This window comes from Ceraceosorus guamensis, assembly GCF_003144195.1.
Source record: "Ceraceosorus guamensis strain MCA 4658 unplaced genomic scaffold IE81scaffold_38, whole genome shotgun sequence".
Taxonomy (NCBI): domain Eukaryota; kingdom Fungi; phylum Basidiomycota; class Exobasidiomycetes; order Ceraceosorales; family Ceraceosoraceae; genus Ceraceosorus; species Ceraceosorus guamensis.
Genome location: NW_020290033.1, coordinates 58811 through 73092, shown reverse-complemented (window position 1 = coordinate 73092; position 14282 = coordinate 58811). Strand labels below are relative to the sequence as shown.

Sequence of the window (14282 nt, the reverse complement as noted above, 5' to 3'; positions counted from 1 at the left end):
GTCCGCGTCTCGTGCGACAGGCTTGCAACAGCAGCTATAGCTGGCTTGATTGGCGGCGGGGTACAGCTGCATACACGCACCCCTACATACAGCTTACACTCACACTCGTGACTCACGACTGGGAGGTGTCCATGGCAACATCCTCGACATTGGCAGGTTGTCTCTCCATATCTGCGTCTTGATCAGACTCGCATCAGCCCTTCACATCCGACACCCAGAGTTCAGCAACGGCAAGCTGGAAGAATTTCGCATCAGGCAGTCCGGAGCTGCTCCTGGCTCGCCTTGCTCCACGGCTTGCCTACTCCCTTGAAGGTGCACCTTTTGGTCCCTCGACGCTTGGTCGTCCGCACCCTCTGCACTCTCGACGCCTCATCTGGGAGACATCCCGAGCGTTGATCATTTTGCGTGGTCTTGAGCGCCCCAGCATCTATCTTCTCCCTATTTCGTCGCTTTGAAGATCCTCCTCCCGCAATGCACAGCCGCGCGTTCTCACTGACAGCAGCATGCCTGGCGCTGCTGCTGCTCAGTCTGAGCTGCGTCTCGGTGCAAGGTGCAGCCTTGACGACCATTCTGCAACCTCACGAAAAGTCATGTTTCTACGCTTGGGTGGACAAAGTTGGAGAAAAGATTGGTTTCTACTTTGCGGTCCAGAGCGGTGGGAGTTTTGATATTGACTATCACGTTGGAAGTCCTAGCGACCGCACTATAGTGGAAGGCGTCAAGGAAAGACAGTTGGACATTGTATTTACAGGAAACGAGGTGGGCGAGTACGCCTTCTGCTTCGAGAACGACATGAGCAACTTTGCCGATAAGATGGTGAGCGACGGTCCAACGCCCTGCGTGTCATTCACGTCACCTTGTTGACCTATGCTCCCTTCGACCATCCGCTCTTCCCACCCAGATCGATTTCGACATCACCGTGGAGTCAGAGCCGAGGTTAGACTTACCGCTGTCCTCTGCCGCCGCTCTCTCAGAGTCATCGGCTCCCCTCGAAGAGTCGATCGGCAAGGTGGATGCTCAGTTGACGAATGTGGTCAGAACGCAGCGCTACTTCAGAGTGTGGGAGAATCGAGGGTACAACACCGTCAAGGGTACGCAGTGAGTACATGCAGATGACTCATAGAAGGGTCCTCCTGCCACAAAAGGGCGGCCGGTGGAGGTTGCGCTGCCACGCGTGGTTCAGCGGTGCTGGTCCGGCGGAGGAGCGTCGCATGTGGTACCAGCTCTCTGCACTTGCTGACCACATTTGCATCACGTCGATGCAGGCGGAAAATGTTTTGGTATTCCATCGTCCAAGCCTTGGTGGTCATCAGCATCTCGGTCGGGCAAGTGTACGTGGTCAGATTGCTCTTCGAGAAGGGAAGCACAAAGCGGTACCGTGTATGAGCAAGTCTGCTTTGTGCGGGCAGACGCAAGGACGAAATCGATCATGCATCATCGCAACGCGCACGCCAGAGTGTTGTGTTTGGACCAAAGATATCAAGTGGCTACCTTGGTGCAGACCATGACTCCTCCGTAGAGACCAGAGATGACAAGCGTGCCATGTTCCTTTCCAGCAAGCCACTCTGCGCCTGCACTGCTCGGTGTTCCCGGTTCTGCGCCATCTGTGGACAGGTACAGGCTACGAACGACCCACTCCGCGGCATTTGGCTTGACCAGACTTTTCGTGAGGTCAATGGGGGCATACCTCGTGGAGCGAACCATGGAGTCATCCGTCGTGTCGTCTCGTAAGTGCGCAACACTTTTTGAGAGGGTAGAAGAGGCGGGCAAGATGTCTATCACCCAGCTTCCGGCCCTTTTTGGCCTCGAGCTCCGGACTGTGCGAGCCATGCCGACGAGTCGCAAAGGGTGGGGATGCCCAGCAACCACCAATCTGGATGCGTCGAAGGGGTCGTCTTGCACGCGTTCGCTATTGCCTTGGGTAGTGTGGCTCAGTGAACGGGCACCGAGATGATCCGATGAGGAAAAGGACAAATTGTCGGGTGTTTGAGGCGTGTGGATGGTTCCCCTCTTTTCGAGTGGACGAGACCAATCTGGTTTTCCATCGCCGTCGAGATGCGGGCTGTAGAGCACTACACCTGGGAGGGTCGTGCTCGCGACAGCGATCGTGGTACCTTTGGGAGAGACGGAAATGCCATTGGCAAATGCAATCCCTTGAGCCGCGAGGGCCGAAGTCACAGTGATGGAGGTGCGCTCAGAGGGCTGCATTTGCACCCGTGCTACCCAACCTAGCTTAAGACCCATGAATGTTTCGATCCTTGGCAGAATTTGACTGAGGATTGGGTTGGTCAAGACGGCGGCGCCCAGTAGAGCGAGCCAGTGCGGAGCGCGCAAAGCCTGCAAAAGGTTGACGACCTGCTCTCTCGGTGGTGGCCTAAGCGCAAAAAGATGATCGTTCGTCACGAGGAACGAGTCTTGGCTAAGCATGGCGATAGAGTTGGGAGTATGCGTGGCGAGAGCATCGCTGATTGTTCCCCTGTGGGACAGTTTGATCCTCTCGGCTCGTGGGACACCAGACTCGCCGTGGATCGAGATGGAGAAGACTTCGATAGTAGAGTGGGTCGAGGCGTGATTGACTACCAAGAGCGTGCTGGGCTCGTCGCCTGAACTTGAGGGATACATTGCAGCTCCCAATGGGTGAAAGGAGTCTGGGAATGGGTCTTGTGTTGTATTCAGCGAAGGCGAGAGTAGAACAGGCTCTGCGCTTGGATTCGCTGGATCCCATACCCACAGTCCACCACGAGGCTGAGGCCTGCAGTCGAATAATACACTGGTCAGTCCACCTTGGCGCCATCATGAACGAAAGCCTTGTATTGCCTCACTCTTTCAATGGTCCCATGACCGTATTCCATTCTCCTCGACCCGGATCGCAAGTAGCGAGTAACAATGGCGTAACGTCACCCTCGTGATCCAAGCCTTCAAGGAACAGTACGTCTTCGCAGAAATTTAGACTTTGGGTACCGCGCCTGGCACGTGCGTCTGCTCTTGCTGCTCGCAACTTGTGGCATTGAGGGTCACCACGCTGCTCTGCTTGCGCTGGATGTGTCAAGGAGCCGGGAGTGTATGTGAGGTTGCGAACCCAATGATCAGGCAAAGACGGCCCGATCAAGAAGCGAGAGTACCAAGAGCGAGCCAGGAGCACATGAGCCAAGAGCGCGCTGCCGGCAAAGAGCGCGAATGAAGTCCATCTGAACTTTTGCGGAGCAGCGCTGGCTGCGCTTGGAGATTTTGTGGTCGAACCGGCGCGGAGGACGCGAGGACTCTTCATGGTCTGCTTGCTTTCGCCTCGTACGATATGCCTTTTGGAGGTGGGAATCCCTTGTGACGAGGTGGCATGAACAGAGATCGAACATCCAGTGATCTTCTTGGGATAGCTGCTTCTTATCTGCCCGCTGCGCAATGCGAGATCACGAACATGTTTGGCTTCATCGCCAGCCGTCACTCAAGGATCGTGATTTGGTGGGACGACGCGGGCCATGAAGCGTAGACTCCCCAGGCGGAAAGAAGAAAGAAGAGTCGCGAGAGAGCACAAGCTGGATGGAATCCATTACGAAGGCGCACCGGGCGTCCTGAGCGAAGGCGAAGAAGCACTTGATCGGCTCAAGCTCGCTTCCTCTTGGCTGCCGATTGACGCTGCCGTGCCGCGCATATAACGAAGCGTGAATCAGTGAATGCACCGCGATTGGGCCTGCTGCGGGTGATGGTGCACTCCTCGTAAGTCGTGCGTGTGGATCTGCGAGTGCTGCGCGGAAATTGCGGCGTTGGCCGTCCATCCTATCTAGGTACAGAGGTTGCAGCTACACTCGTGGCTCATTCTTGATTATAGCTAGGCACGTACGTTGGGCTGCAAGCCACACGAATCATCCACGCACCGCCATCATCATGTGAAACCACAACTTGTGGAGAGGACACGACTCCCTGCTGGTGGAGCTTTGGTGCTACCCACACTCACACGTGACTTGAAGCCTTTCAGAGGCAGCATGACCATGCAGCACCACACCACACGACATTACACCACACCACGCTATCATCAATAGCAGCATGGCTCAACACGCCTCTTCAGTCTTCAAGTTTAGACTGAGCGAGGCGCATGAAGCCCGGCGCAACGCGCGATGGGGTCTTCCAGCGCGTCATTCACGATTCGACACGCTGCACGCAGATCAATTCGTTTGGGTTTCGTCAAATGTCGCATCGCGAAATGTTCTTCGCACCTCCATCTAACAGATCTGCCACCAGACCTGCAGTCAATGCATCAAACAAGACAAGATGCATTGCTGGCCTGGCAGCAAGGATAGCGGGCGGGGCATCCTAAGCGCACTGGGAGAGGAACACCGCGCTCGCAAGCACCAACAAAGGGACACGCAAAACTCGTCTTTACCGCCTTCAGAAGAGTCTACCGCTCTGGAGTGGGCCCGCGACGCCCGCAATCCGCGCAACTGGACCAAGTCCACCAAATGGGCCGCCACTTTGACATCGTGCTTCATGTCAAGCTTGGTTTCAATTGCCGCTCACAAGCGGTGCCAGGTATTTCTGAGGATCTCGAGACACCTCATTTGCTCGCAGTCAGTGGCATCTCATTCTTCACCATTGCAGTCGCAATTTTCCCCCTCGCTCTCGCCCCTCTGGGTGAATCTTTTGGACGCCAAAAAGTTTACCTCGTTTCTTATGGCGTCTTTTTCTTGTTTTTCCTGCCAAATGCTCTAGCCCGGAACATTCAGACGGTGTTAGTCGCCAGGTTCATCTGTGGGGCTGCAGGCTCGGTCGGCTCAACGATGGTCGGAGGCACGCTCGCAGACCTCTGGGAGAAAGACGAGAGAGATGTTCCACTGGCCTTCTTTGCGCTCTCCGCACTTCTCGGAACACCTATTGGCACCATCGCCTTTACCTGGGCGGGCGGGAATGTTTCTTGGAGATGGATCTTCTGGACTCTGTTGGCCCTGGCTGCGCCATCTGCCGCAGTGATTCTCCTCTTCTTTCGAAAGGAGACACTGCCTGCAGAAGCCCGGCGGCAGCTTGCTGAAGCCGCGTGCAAGGTCGACTCGGCCTCGAGATCCTCGTCAACGACCCAAGTTCCCTTGCAGTCTCGATCCGCTTTCAAGACTCTGCGCGAGGCGGTCATCCGCTCGGCGCTCCGCCCACTCTACTTTTTGCTCACCGAACCAATCACTCTGACGCTCAGCGTGTGGATTGCATTCGCCTGGGGTGTGCTTTATCTCTTTCTCGAATCGCTACCTCTCGTTTTTGCGCCATATGGGTTCACGTCGGACAACATGACGCGAGGGTTGTCATTTGCAGGCATCGCTGTGGGCGCTCTTCTCGGTCTTGTGCTACACGTCGCCATCTTGAAGGCTCGCGGAGTCGCGAGCACTCCAGAGCAGCGTTTACCAAGCGCCTGTTTCGGAGCTCTTCTGTTCTCGTTCGGCTTCTTTGTCCTCGCTTGGACCGCCCGGCCTGATCAGATACCCTGGATTGTGCCTCAAATTGGCACAGCCATGACCATGACGGGCCTCTTCCTGGTTTACGTAAGTCATGGGAAAGCAGAATGGTGCAAGTGGGTCGCGCTCACAACCCTGTCGATGCCCTTAGACATGCATCTTTAGCTACTTTTCCGACTGCTACGGCGCTTACAGCTCTTCTGCGATTGCGGCTCAGAGCTTCCTGCGCAATATACTGGCCACAGGTGAGTTTTGAGGTGTTTGACTCAGCCGGCGCAGCGTGAATTTACATTCAAAATTTATGAATCTACAGCATTCCCCCTTATAGCCGAAAGGAGTGAGTGCTCCCGTGAGGGCGAGCAGAGAAGAGCTGAGCAGCTCAGTGCCGTTATTTTGGTGTGCAGTGTACCAGCAACTCACGTATCCATGGGCATCGAGTCTGCTTGGTTCCGTCGCCCTCGTCTTGGCTCTCGTGCCGTTTCTGCTCATGTGGAAGGGCCAAGCCCTGCGCAAAAGATCTCCCTTTGCCCAGTCGGAGATTGGCAAATCGTGAAACCAGGCCGCTCGACCCGCTTTATTCGTGATTGTTGGTGTGTCACACACAGCGCCAATGAAGCCCCATGACGAAGGCAAGGATGAGCGGGATCAGAGCCGATCGACCGGCAGCTGAGCAGCTGATCGATTTATTGGGCCCAGGCGCCCCATGCTAGAATGTCTCAGGTGATGCACCTTCACATTTGGCTACATTTAATTGCGCGAATCTGGTTCAATCGTCAGCGGCCGCATGCCGCCTTATAATCAATCCAATTACGAATCAATCATGAATCCAATCCCCTCACGCGCTCAGCAGATCCAACTCGCTTTACAGCAGCGTTCGCGCAAATGCAAAGCTCATCCCGTATATGCATCTTGCATACATATGGCCCGGATGTCATCTTGTTTGTACCACATGTGACGACACCGAAGGTCTCAGGTGATCGCAAATACGGAGGCATGAGTTGCACCGGCTTCGCATCGACACGCAATGAAGGACTGCTCTCAAAAATCGGTGCGGATGAAATGGATTCTAAGTTGATGTGCGCTACTTCCGAAAGCAACACGAAGATCCTGCAGAAAACTAAGTAGTCACGAGCGACGCGTCGCTATGTTTGCTGATTGTCGCTCCCCGGCTGACTGGGACGTCGCCCGTTCTCGGAGGTGTTGATGCGCACATGTCTAAGACATCTATAGGCTTGCAATCCGGATCATGATGACCTATTTCTCTAGCTCGTGGGTATATATATGGCAGAGGGACTGCTGTTTCCCCCTCGCCTTAAATTCTAACCGACCCCGCCCCTCCATCGCTCTCTCACATGACCCACCACCGCATTCAAGTACTTGGCGTTGCACAGACCCACGCTGCTGAATGCCTGGCGTCCCTTTGTCCGTACGGTTTCTGACCGATCCAGCGCACATTGACGGCAACTTTGTACGTGCACAGCCAAGACGAAGCATTTGGACCGACCGGTCGCGAGTGCAGACACTCACTCCATTCGTGATTCACGGTTTCGCCAGGCGCGTTCGAAAGCTTGGTTGGCTGTTGGTCGCGAGTTTTCAGCAAACTGAGGCGTCGCAGCGGGTCGGTCCAGCTTCCGAGCTCCGAGCCGCGTTTGAAAAATTCGCGAGACCCTGAAGCGCTGCTGCGCTTATTTTGATACCCGTGGACCAGCAGCGACCAGCAGGTCCCGGCGGTGCTCGCGCCCCACGGGCCAGAAGAGGCCACCCTGACCATATTCAAATTTGGATTTGCCTTTCTGACCGGCAAGCGACAAGACAACAAGGTCAAGCATCTGAACTTAGAGAGTGCGAGGAACGGCATTCTTTTCCGAGGTGAGTCGCGAGGGCCCGCTTTGGCTGCAAGGAGGGAGCTCAAGCGTGGGGACGCGCGCACGCGATGGCTGCTGGCACGTTAGGCGGTGCGAGGCGCGATCAAGTGCGCGCAGTCGCAGCTAGTCGCAGAGAGCGCGTGGGGCGGAGGCCAAGGTTCGCGTCGTGACTGTGCTCCGGTACAGTGGTCACAAGTCACAAGTGTTCGACGTGACAGAAATTCGCCTCTGCTGCAAGCGGTACCGGTGCACTGCTGAGGACAAGGCTCAGTGAAGACCCTTGGCTCATGCTCAAGCAACAGCGGGCGTGTACCGTAAGCCACGTACGCGCCTCGGTGTCGTCCGCACGCGTCTTTTTGTCTCGCTCGTCTTCGCAACGATTCAGCCGCGTCGCCGAGACCAATCTAGCGGAGCCGACTTGCGAGGGGGGTCTCAGGCGCGCAAAGTGTCCCATAATCACGAATGTGGATGCAATTTTCAATTGCGTCCGCACTCGCCATGATGTTGGACTCGCAGCGCGCTGCCACTGTCTCGGATGAACTCCACTCCCTTGATTGGTGGACGCTGCATCCTACATCACCACGTACCGTGCTATACGTGCAGAGCGATTCTCCTCGCTGCACGCCCCCGAGACCACGCGCATTGCAGCTTGGGCGTCAAGACAATGGCGCAGAACCGTTGTCATTGTGTGGCGGCGCGGCCGTGCTAAACAAGGTTTCACCTGTGCTTCTGCAGCAGCGCATATGGCTTAGCGCGGGCCATCCGCGAGCGGACCTTCTTTTGCAGGCTCCAAATCTGTGTCCATGGCAGGCCACATCAGCAATCGCTGTTCGATTGACAACTCAAACTCAGACATCTTCTCCATTCGCAGCTAAGGGTCCTGCCCATGAGTCGACTCGTATATGCCCTTCTACAGCTTCAAATGGCTCAACCTCGCGTGCTCTTGTAAGAGCGTCACTGGTCGCAGACCGGTCTGCCCCATCTTCGACTCTTCTTCACGACCGTCACGTTGACTTTCTGCGCACGCCCTATCAAAGAAGACACGCGGGTTTCAAGGCAAAGCCATAACCTCGACCAGTAGCGAATACGACGAAGCTGCTACTGCAGGTGGAGAGGCTGACGATGACGAGCGCTTCCCAGCGCATGCGAAAGTCCAGCGCGCCTACCAGAGGTCTTTCTTCGCACCAACCCGCCATCTCATCCAGAGATCCACACCAATTGGTTGCACACCTGAGTGGTCTGCACTCGAGCAAGGGAGTGAAGGCTAGCAACCGATTGAGCGGCCGTCCCTCTTCGTCAGCTGGAGAGGCATCATCGCTCGTGCAATCGCGCCCCGTCCCAAATACAGAGCAAGACGAGCACGAGTTCGCAGGATGGACCAGAGAAGATGCCATCGAGCACTTGACTGACTCTGCAGAAGACCGAGACGTGCGGGAGGACATCATTGCGGGCGATGCGCAAGTTCAGCAACAGGCGAGCCCGTCTACCTCATCGAGCATCTCCAGATCAATGTCCTTTAGGAGATGGGCCGGAGGCGGCGAAGCTCAGTCCGCGCAGCCTGCTAAGCATGCTGCGAAATCCTCGTCCGCGTCCGGAGGCCTTTCAAGGTTTTTCTCGAAGCGCAAGCCAGCACAAGACGCCGAGCAGCTTGTCAGCGTGAGTGCGAGGAGTGCCGCGTGCTTGACAGATCATGCAATGCTGACCACCACTCGCATTGGGCCTCTTGCGTTGCAGCGCGAAACCTCTGCAGCACATATGAGCGCGGCACAGTCAGGGCGCAGGGCCTCCAACCCCTCTGGGCCGGTCGAGAAGGACGCATCAGTGCGAACCTTTGAGTTCCCACTTCGAAGCTCGATCGTCTCCGCAAAGGGGTCGCAGGAGCCGACAACCTCGCAAGCTGGCCCCTCGGCCGAAGGAAAGCGCTCCACGCAAGGCTCTCATGGCCCCAGCAAATCTGTCCCTGTGGTAGATGTCGCTGCTCTCCAGCAATCAGCGCTGAAATCTGACCCTGATTTGCGATCCACCGCTTCTGGTCCTTCGCAGCCGCGCCAACGTCCATCTCAAACGAGCTCGCTTGGCTCGGTCCAGGAGCGAAGGAGGCGCACGAGCCTGGCCGGAAGGTTCGGATCGCTCTTCATAGCTTCAAATGCCGATGCGCCGCCCTCTACCGCTCAGATGGCTTCGTACGACACCCCTCATTCAGCGCCCACTCATCAGCAAGCGCACAGCGCCAGCTCCATTCGTACTGCGTTCCCTGCGCGTTTGCGGAGCTTGAGCTTCGCAAGGCGAACAGGTACCACATCAAATCCCACCAGCCCAGGCAGAATGTCCTTTTTTGGCTTTGGGGATCTAGCAGCAAATGCGGGCACCTCAGATGATGGCACTCGCTCTGACGCTGCAAGCCACCGCCGCAAATTGAGTCTGCGCTTGAGAGCTCCTCACTTGCGCGCCCAAGAGGAGCGAATGCCACTTACGCCGGAAATCGACTCTTGGCGTGCACCTCAGCGCAGAGCGAGCGACGAAGAAAAAGAGGAATTGTCAGACGAAGAAGCGGTTCGTGTGCAACGGACATCGCGCGAGGGTGTGCCTGCAGCAAGAAGCAGCTCGATCGACGGCTGGGTTGAAGCTCCCGACGATCATGAGGCTCACAAGCGCGCTCCTCTGCCGCGGGGTCGGTCTCTGGACTCCGCCAGGCTTTTGGGGCACAGGTCGACTCTCCCGCGCTCATCGTCGCATGACACCAAAGCCGGCCTGCAAACCGCAGGCTCGTCCCCGTCTAACAGACGCAGAGCGCCCCCACGCTTTCTGGAGACTCCCGATCTTGCTGGACCTCTCGACCCGCGCGCTTTGATGAGACAGGCAGGGGTTTCTCCGCTTTCGAGCCCGAACATGTCCGTACCTGGCAGTCGCAGAACCAGCGAAGGGACCGCAAAGGGTCAGATGATACCAGATGAAGCTTCATCTACTGCCCTTCTCAGTGATCAGATTCCCCTGCAAGCAGACACACAGGCTACGCCTCGTGCGTCTTTGCAAGCTCTGCAAGACGTGACGCCACGAAGACGCCAAGGTGCGGATCAAAAGTTTGATGGGCTCGGACTCACTTTCGACGAAAGAAACGACAGAGTTGCAGCGCGCGAGGCGGCGTCCGCGGATGCGAAGTCGTCTCTTGAGGGTCAGTCTGGCGGCGCCGACTCTCTGCGCCGCGGCCGAGCATTCGTGGCCGACTTGTCGGCATGGAAGTGGGAGGGGACAGGGAGCGAAATCGATGGCTCCGATGGCAGAGACACTCCGGGAACGATCCACTCGCGACGACGGCCCGACGCTCCGACACCACATCAATGGGCAGCTGAACGCAGCAATGGCTCGGCCAGGACAGATATGCGGCCCTACAGCCTCATCAGCACAGACACTGACGGAGGCGACACGCCGATCATGAAACTTCGACGTTTGGTGGTAGACACCGAAACTGAGGGCGAGGAGGCCAGCCTGTTCTTTCGACCACCAGGCACAAGGTCAAATAGTGCTCCGTCGAGCACACGGGATGTACAGAGTCCTCGCTCTAGTCCGGATCGGGAATCACGTAACGGTACTCCGCCGGTGCCCGAGCTGACGCCAGCGCAAGCGCACGCGGCCAACATTCGGCGCATGCACATGCAACAAGGCTTAGAAGAGGATGCGAGGACATCTCCTGTCGACGAACTTGCAGAGTTGCGTTTCGGCAATGTCGATCATGGCAGAGTTGCTCGCCATAAACGCACTTCGACTACTCTATCCGCTGGTGGTCGATCCAAGCGTGCAAGCACACAAGAGAGCGATGCAGGCGCGACAGACACGTCCGCGCTCGATGCGCAGGTCTCGCAGGCGCGACGGATGGCAGCTGTACCTCTTGGACGAGCCAAGGTTGCGGAGTGGGCCGGCAACGCTGCTAGCTCGGGCAGTGCAGTGCCTCGAATCTGGCAGGCACCGCAGCTGGAGGCGTGTCGCACAGCTAGACATGGTGCTACCGCCCCTACGCCTGGTGGATCGCCAAGCACCACTGCGCATAGTCCAGAGGCACCGGACCAAGTGATATTGGGTCCTACCCAGAGTCCCTCTTTACGCTCGCCAAATCAGCCGAGCAGGCAGGTGCAACGATCTGCGCCGACACAGGTAACGTTGGACGAGGCTGCAAGGCTGGGTAAGGCGCCCTCCAAACGCGTACGACGGTCGCGTTCGCAGCCCATGTCTAGCAGCGTGTACGTGCCCAAGACGCCTACGCGCGGGCCTGCTGCTCTGTCGGGCCTTCCGACGAGCAAGGCTCTGCCGTCTTTGCCTGCGCTGCCACCTGCGCCGAGTTTAAGAATAAGTGGCAAGCGCAACACTTCAAAAGGTCGCAGACACGGCATGGCTTCCCAAACAAATAGCGCCAATCAAGATGAACGTGCTCTGGAGACTGCCCGCACTCTTCGCCCCTCCCAGAGCGGCAACTTGCGTGAGGGCACTTTTACTTTCCGAGCAGAGGTCCCCTCTCAGGAGAAGAATGCGCCAGCGACACTATTGCGCTTGGACACTTTGAGAAAGTCTGCTAGCGCTGGCCCTCTAAGCGACTGTGGCAGCCACGACAGCAAAGGCGCAGCCGACGCCCACGACACAGCATCCACTCGCGCGACGATCGAGTCGCCCACAAAGTCCCGCCGTGGTGGTGGTGATGGGGGCTCGCGCTTCGAGAAGCGGCCTGAGAGGACTTCTCGGCGAGAAGAAGGGCACGACCGCTCGCGCAGTAAAGGTTCATTGAGGAGAGGAAAGTCGTTTGCAACGAGCGAAGAAGCCGCGCAAGCCATGCGCCAAGAACAGGCCGATCGCGAGAAAAGGCATCGCGAAAAGGAGCAGAAGCGCGAAGAGCGGCGGCGTCAGGACCACGCCAAGCGCAAACAGAATGATCCTCTGTTAGCCACTCGTCTGGCTCTCATGGGTCTGGCAGGCCCAATGCCCGCAGGCGAGGGCTCGGAGGCCGCTGATGATGTCGCTTCCGCGGCCACTGCCGCTCACGACAGCCCCGAGCGGATGGTGACGCCTTTAGGGTGGGAGCTGCGGCGAGAGCCTTTGAGGCCGATCACCGTTTCGTCGCCACCTGCGAGCAATGAAGAGGTCTTGATCGCTGAGGCGCCTTCTCTTCGGGCAGAGATGCGCCAGACGAGTCGGAGCACGCCTTACAGTGAGAGCATACTAGCCTCCACGGTGGACTCGAGAACATCTTTCAAGACGGCAGAAGAATATGTTCGCCGGTCAGCTGATGGAGGCAGCTCCGATAGCGAGGCGGAGACGCTTCACCAGCGATCTGCTATTGCCGAAAGACCCTCTCGCCCGGTGCGAGATCGTGCAGAGCGCCAGCCCGCCTTGGTGAGCCCGCCACCAGCCAGGCCCGTCTCTTCTGCGACAATGGCCACCGTCACGTCGACGGGTACCTCATTCGCCTTGCTCGATTTCCCGAAACCGCCTTCACGACAAGCTTACGCAGAGGTATCAGACGACGGAACAGTGTTGTCCTTGGCGCACTTGAGCAGCTCAAGAGCCATCATGAACGTCGCTCCAGGCGCGGCTCGCCTACCCGAAAATGCGTACCCCGAGCGCGAGCAGGGGCTTCCATCGACGTCGCCTGCATATTCAAAGGGCAGATTGCTTGACCTGCATGGGCATTCGAGACCTGTCAGCGGCAGACTGGGCGACTCACCGAGAGGTCAATTACCGGAGCTCGTCTCTCTTGGTCTTCCTAGTCCTGCTTTGCGTTCACAGCACGCCAGCATCATTTCACAGAATGCGCCGCCGCCTTAGCCCGTCTGCTAATACCGTAACATAAACATTTTCATTGCCAGCCGAAGAACGTCAATAATACTCAAACTCCCTACACCTGATACCTGCCGAACTCTTGTACATTACAGACACCATGCAAAGACATCCATCCAGTGTCAGAGTCACGCTCACTCGCCCTGCTGCCAAATTCAGCTCTGCAGCCAGCACCGCCAGTGTGGTCCAGGCGGTCTTACCGTGCGAGAGCCCCTGCGACAGCGAGCTGCACATCCATGTGCAAATCGACGTGGCGCGTTGGATAGGCGCAATGGACGCAATGATGACAGCGACCATCGCACGCTTCGTTCCCAAAGTTTGCTTCCCCATACGCCACTCACTCGCGACAGTGACTCGCTACGCTGCCGTCACGCTCTCGGCTTTGACCTGCCGCGCGAGCGGCTTGCAACCGTCGCAGCTCTGACGCGTGAATGGTGTGCGTGCGACCCCGCGCACAGGAATTCTCACCCCGCGCTTCTCGCCCGATCGAACATGCCAGCCTTCGCTATGGATGGCTTCACTCAGCAGCTCCGCATTCGCTGTGTCTCTGAGCTGCAAGAGCTCTTCGTCAGGCCGGTGGCATCGTCTGCCCAATGCAAGAGAGCAACACTCACGAGTGTCGGGCCGCGGATTTCCGTACGCGTGCCGTTGTAACGGTCGACGAACATCTATTGTGCCGCGATGACGCAGCGGAACGCCAAGTTATCAAGCGATCCTGCATCCATCTCGTACCTCAGCAATCAAATGCCGACGGCAGGTGCGGTACTCGAACAGGCCGGCGTCAATGCCAGGAACAATGAGACAATGCCAGCCTTGCGGAACAATGCATTCGCTAGCAGAAGATGCAGCGCTTGCCAAATCGAGATTGCCGTCCGGGCCTGTTGGTGTGCAATGTTGGCCTGCCACGCGCACATATCGCCGGGATTCGATGAGCCTTTCGCATCGCGCTCATCAGACTCTGTGCAGGTCAGCTGGTCAGCGATCTTCCACCACTTCCTCCAACCCCAATCTCCACTTCCGCCGCACTGAATCTTTCAGTCACGGCGTAGCATTCCCTCTCCCCTTTCTTCTTTTCGCAGCTCTGGCAGCAGCACTTTTTCTAGCCTTCTTTCCATCTCACATACATTCCCAGTCACTCTTTAGCGAGGGCGCTGAGCGT

General features: G+C 57.4%; 4 protein-coding genes across 4 annotated transcripts; 3 read left to right on the top strand and 1 right to left on the bottom strand.

The window, feature by feature from the left end:
• Positions 1–87: 87 nt before the first annotated feature.
• IE81DRAFT_324219 (hypothetical protein) lies at positions 88–1702 on the top strand. The gene is made up of 3 exons (XM_025514174.1): positions 88–816; positions 902–1098; positions 1266–1702. Exons 1-3 carry the CDS (start codon positions 472–474, stop codon positions 1384–1386), a joined length of 663 nt encoding a protein of 220 aa, XP_025368888.1. The 5' UTR covers positions 88–471; the 3' UTR covers positions 1387–1702.
• On the bottom strand, positions 1398–3372 carry IE81DRAFT_157565 (hypothetical protein). Its single transcript, XM_025510502.1, has 2 exons — positions 2823–3372; positions 1398–2752 (listed from the first exon to the last, which is right to left on the bottom strand). The coding sequence occupies exons 1-2, from the start codon at positions 3266–3268 to the stop codon at positions 1480–1482; spliced, it is 1719 nt and encodes a 572-aa protein (XP_025368887.1). The 5' UTR covers positions 3269–3372; the 3' UTR covers positions 1398–1479.
• Positions 3373–4375: 1003 nt separating this feature from the next.
• Positions 4376–6121, top strand: IE81DRAFT_157465 (MFS general substrate transporter). Its single transcript, XM_025510501.1, has 4 exons — positions 4376–5522; positions 5587–5680; positions 5749–5772; positions 5840–6121. Exons 1-4 carry the CDS (start codon positions 4455–4457, stop codon positions 5986–5988), a joined length of 1335 nt encoding a protein of 444 aa, XP_025368886.1. The 5' UTR covers positions 4376–4454; the 3' UTR covers positions 5989–6121.
• Positions 6122–8156: 2035 nt separating this feature from the next.
• On the top strand, positions 8157–13240 carry IE81DRAFT_324215 (hypothetical protein). Its single transcript, XM_025514173.1, has 2 exons — positions 8157–8956; positions 9035–13240. The coding sequence occupies exons 1-2, from the start codon at positions 8423–8425 to the stop codon at positions 13109–13111; spliced, it is 4611 nt and encodes a 1536-aa protein (XP_025368885.1). The 5' UTR covers positions 8157–8422; the 3' UTR covers positions 13112–13240.
• The last annotated feature ends 1042 nt before the right edge of the window (positions 13241–14282 follow it).

What these genes read in the sequence shown, in the direction of transcription:
- IE81DRAFT_324219 (XM_025514174.1), top strand. Translation starts at nt 472, where the DNA reads ATGCACAGCCGCGCGTTCTCACTGACAGCAGCATGCCTGGCGCTGCTG. An exon ending in GCAACTTTGCCGATAAGATG is followed by an intron (nt 817 to 901) that starts GTGAGCGACGGT and finishes CTTCCCACCCAG; the next exon opens with ATCGATTTCGACATCACCGT. An exon ending in AACACCGTCAAGGGTACGCA is followed by an intron (nt 1,099 to 1,265) that starts GTGAGTACATGC and finishes ACGTCGATGCAG; the next exon opens with GCGGAAAATGTTTTGGTATT.
- IE81DRAFT_157565 (XM_025510502.1), bottom strand. Translation starts at nt 3,268, where the DNA reads ATGAAGAGTCCTCGCGTCCTCCGCGCCGGTTCGACCACAAAATCTCCA. An exon ending in GTCATGGGACCATTGAAAGA is followed by an intron (nt 2,753 to 2,822) that starts GTGAGGCAATAC and finishes ATTCGACTGCAG; the next exon opens with GCCTCAGCCTCGTGGTGGAC.
- IE81DRAFT_157465 (XM_025510501.1), top strand. Translation starts at nt 4,455, where the DNA reads ATGGGCCGCCACTTTGACATCGTGCTTCATGTCAAGCTTGGTTTCAAT. An exon ending in CGGGCCTCTTCCTGGTTTAC is followed by an intron (nt 5,523 to 5,586) that starts GTAAGTCATGGG and finishes CGATGCCCTTAG; the next exon opens with ACATGCATCTTTAGCTACTT. An exon ending in GCGCAATATACTGGCCACAG is followed by an intron (nt 5,681 to 5,748) that starts GTGAGTTTTGAG and finishes ATGAATCTACAG; the next exon opens with CATTCCCCCTTATAGCCGAA.
- IE81DRAFT_324215 (XM_025514173.1), top strand. Translation starts at nt 8,423, where the DNA reads ATGACGAGCGCTTCCCAGCGCATGCGAAAGTCCAGCGCGCCTACCAGA. An exon ending in ACGCCGAGCAGCTTGTCAGC is followed by an intron (nt 8,957 to 9,034) that starts GTGAGTGCGAGG and finishes CTTGCGTTGCAG; the next exon opens with CGCGAAACCTCTGCAGCACA.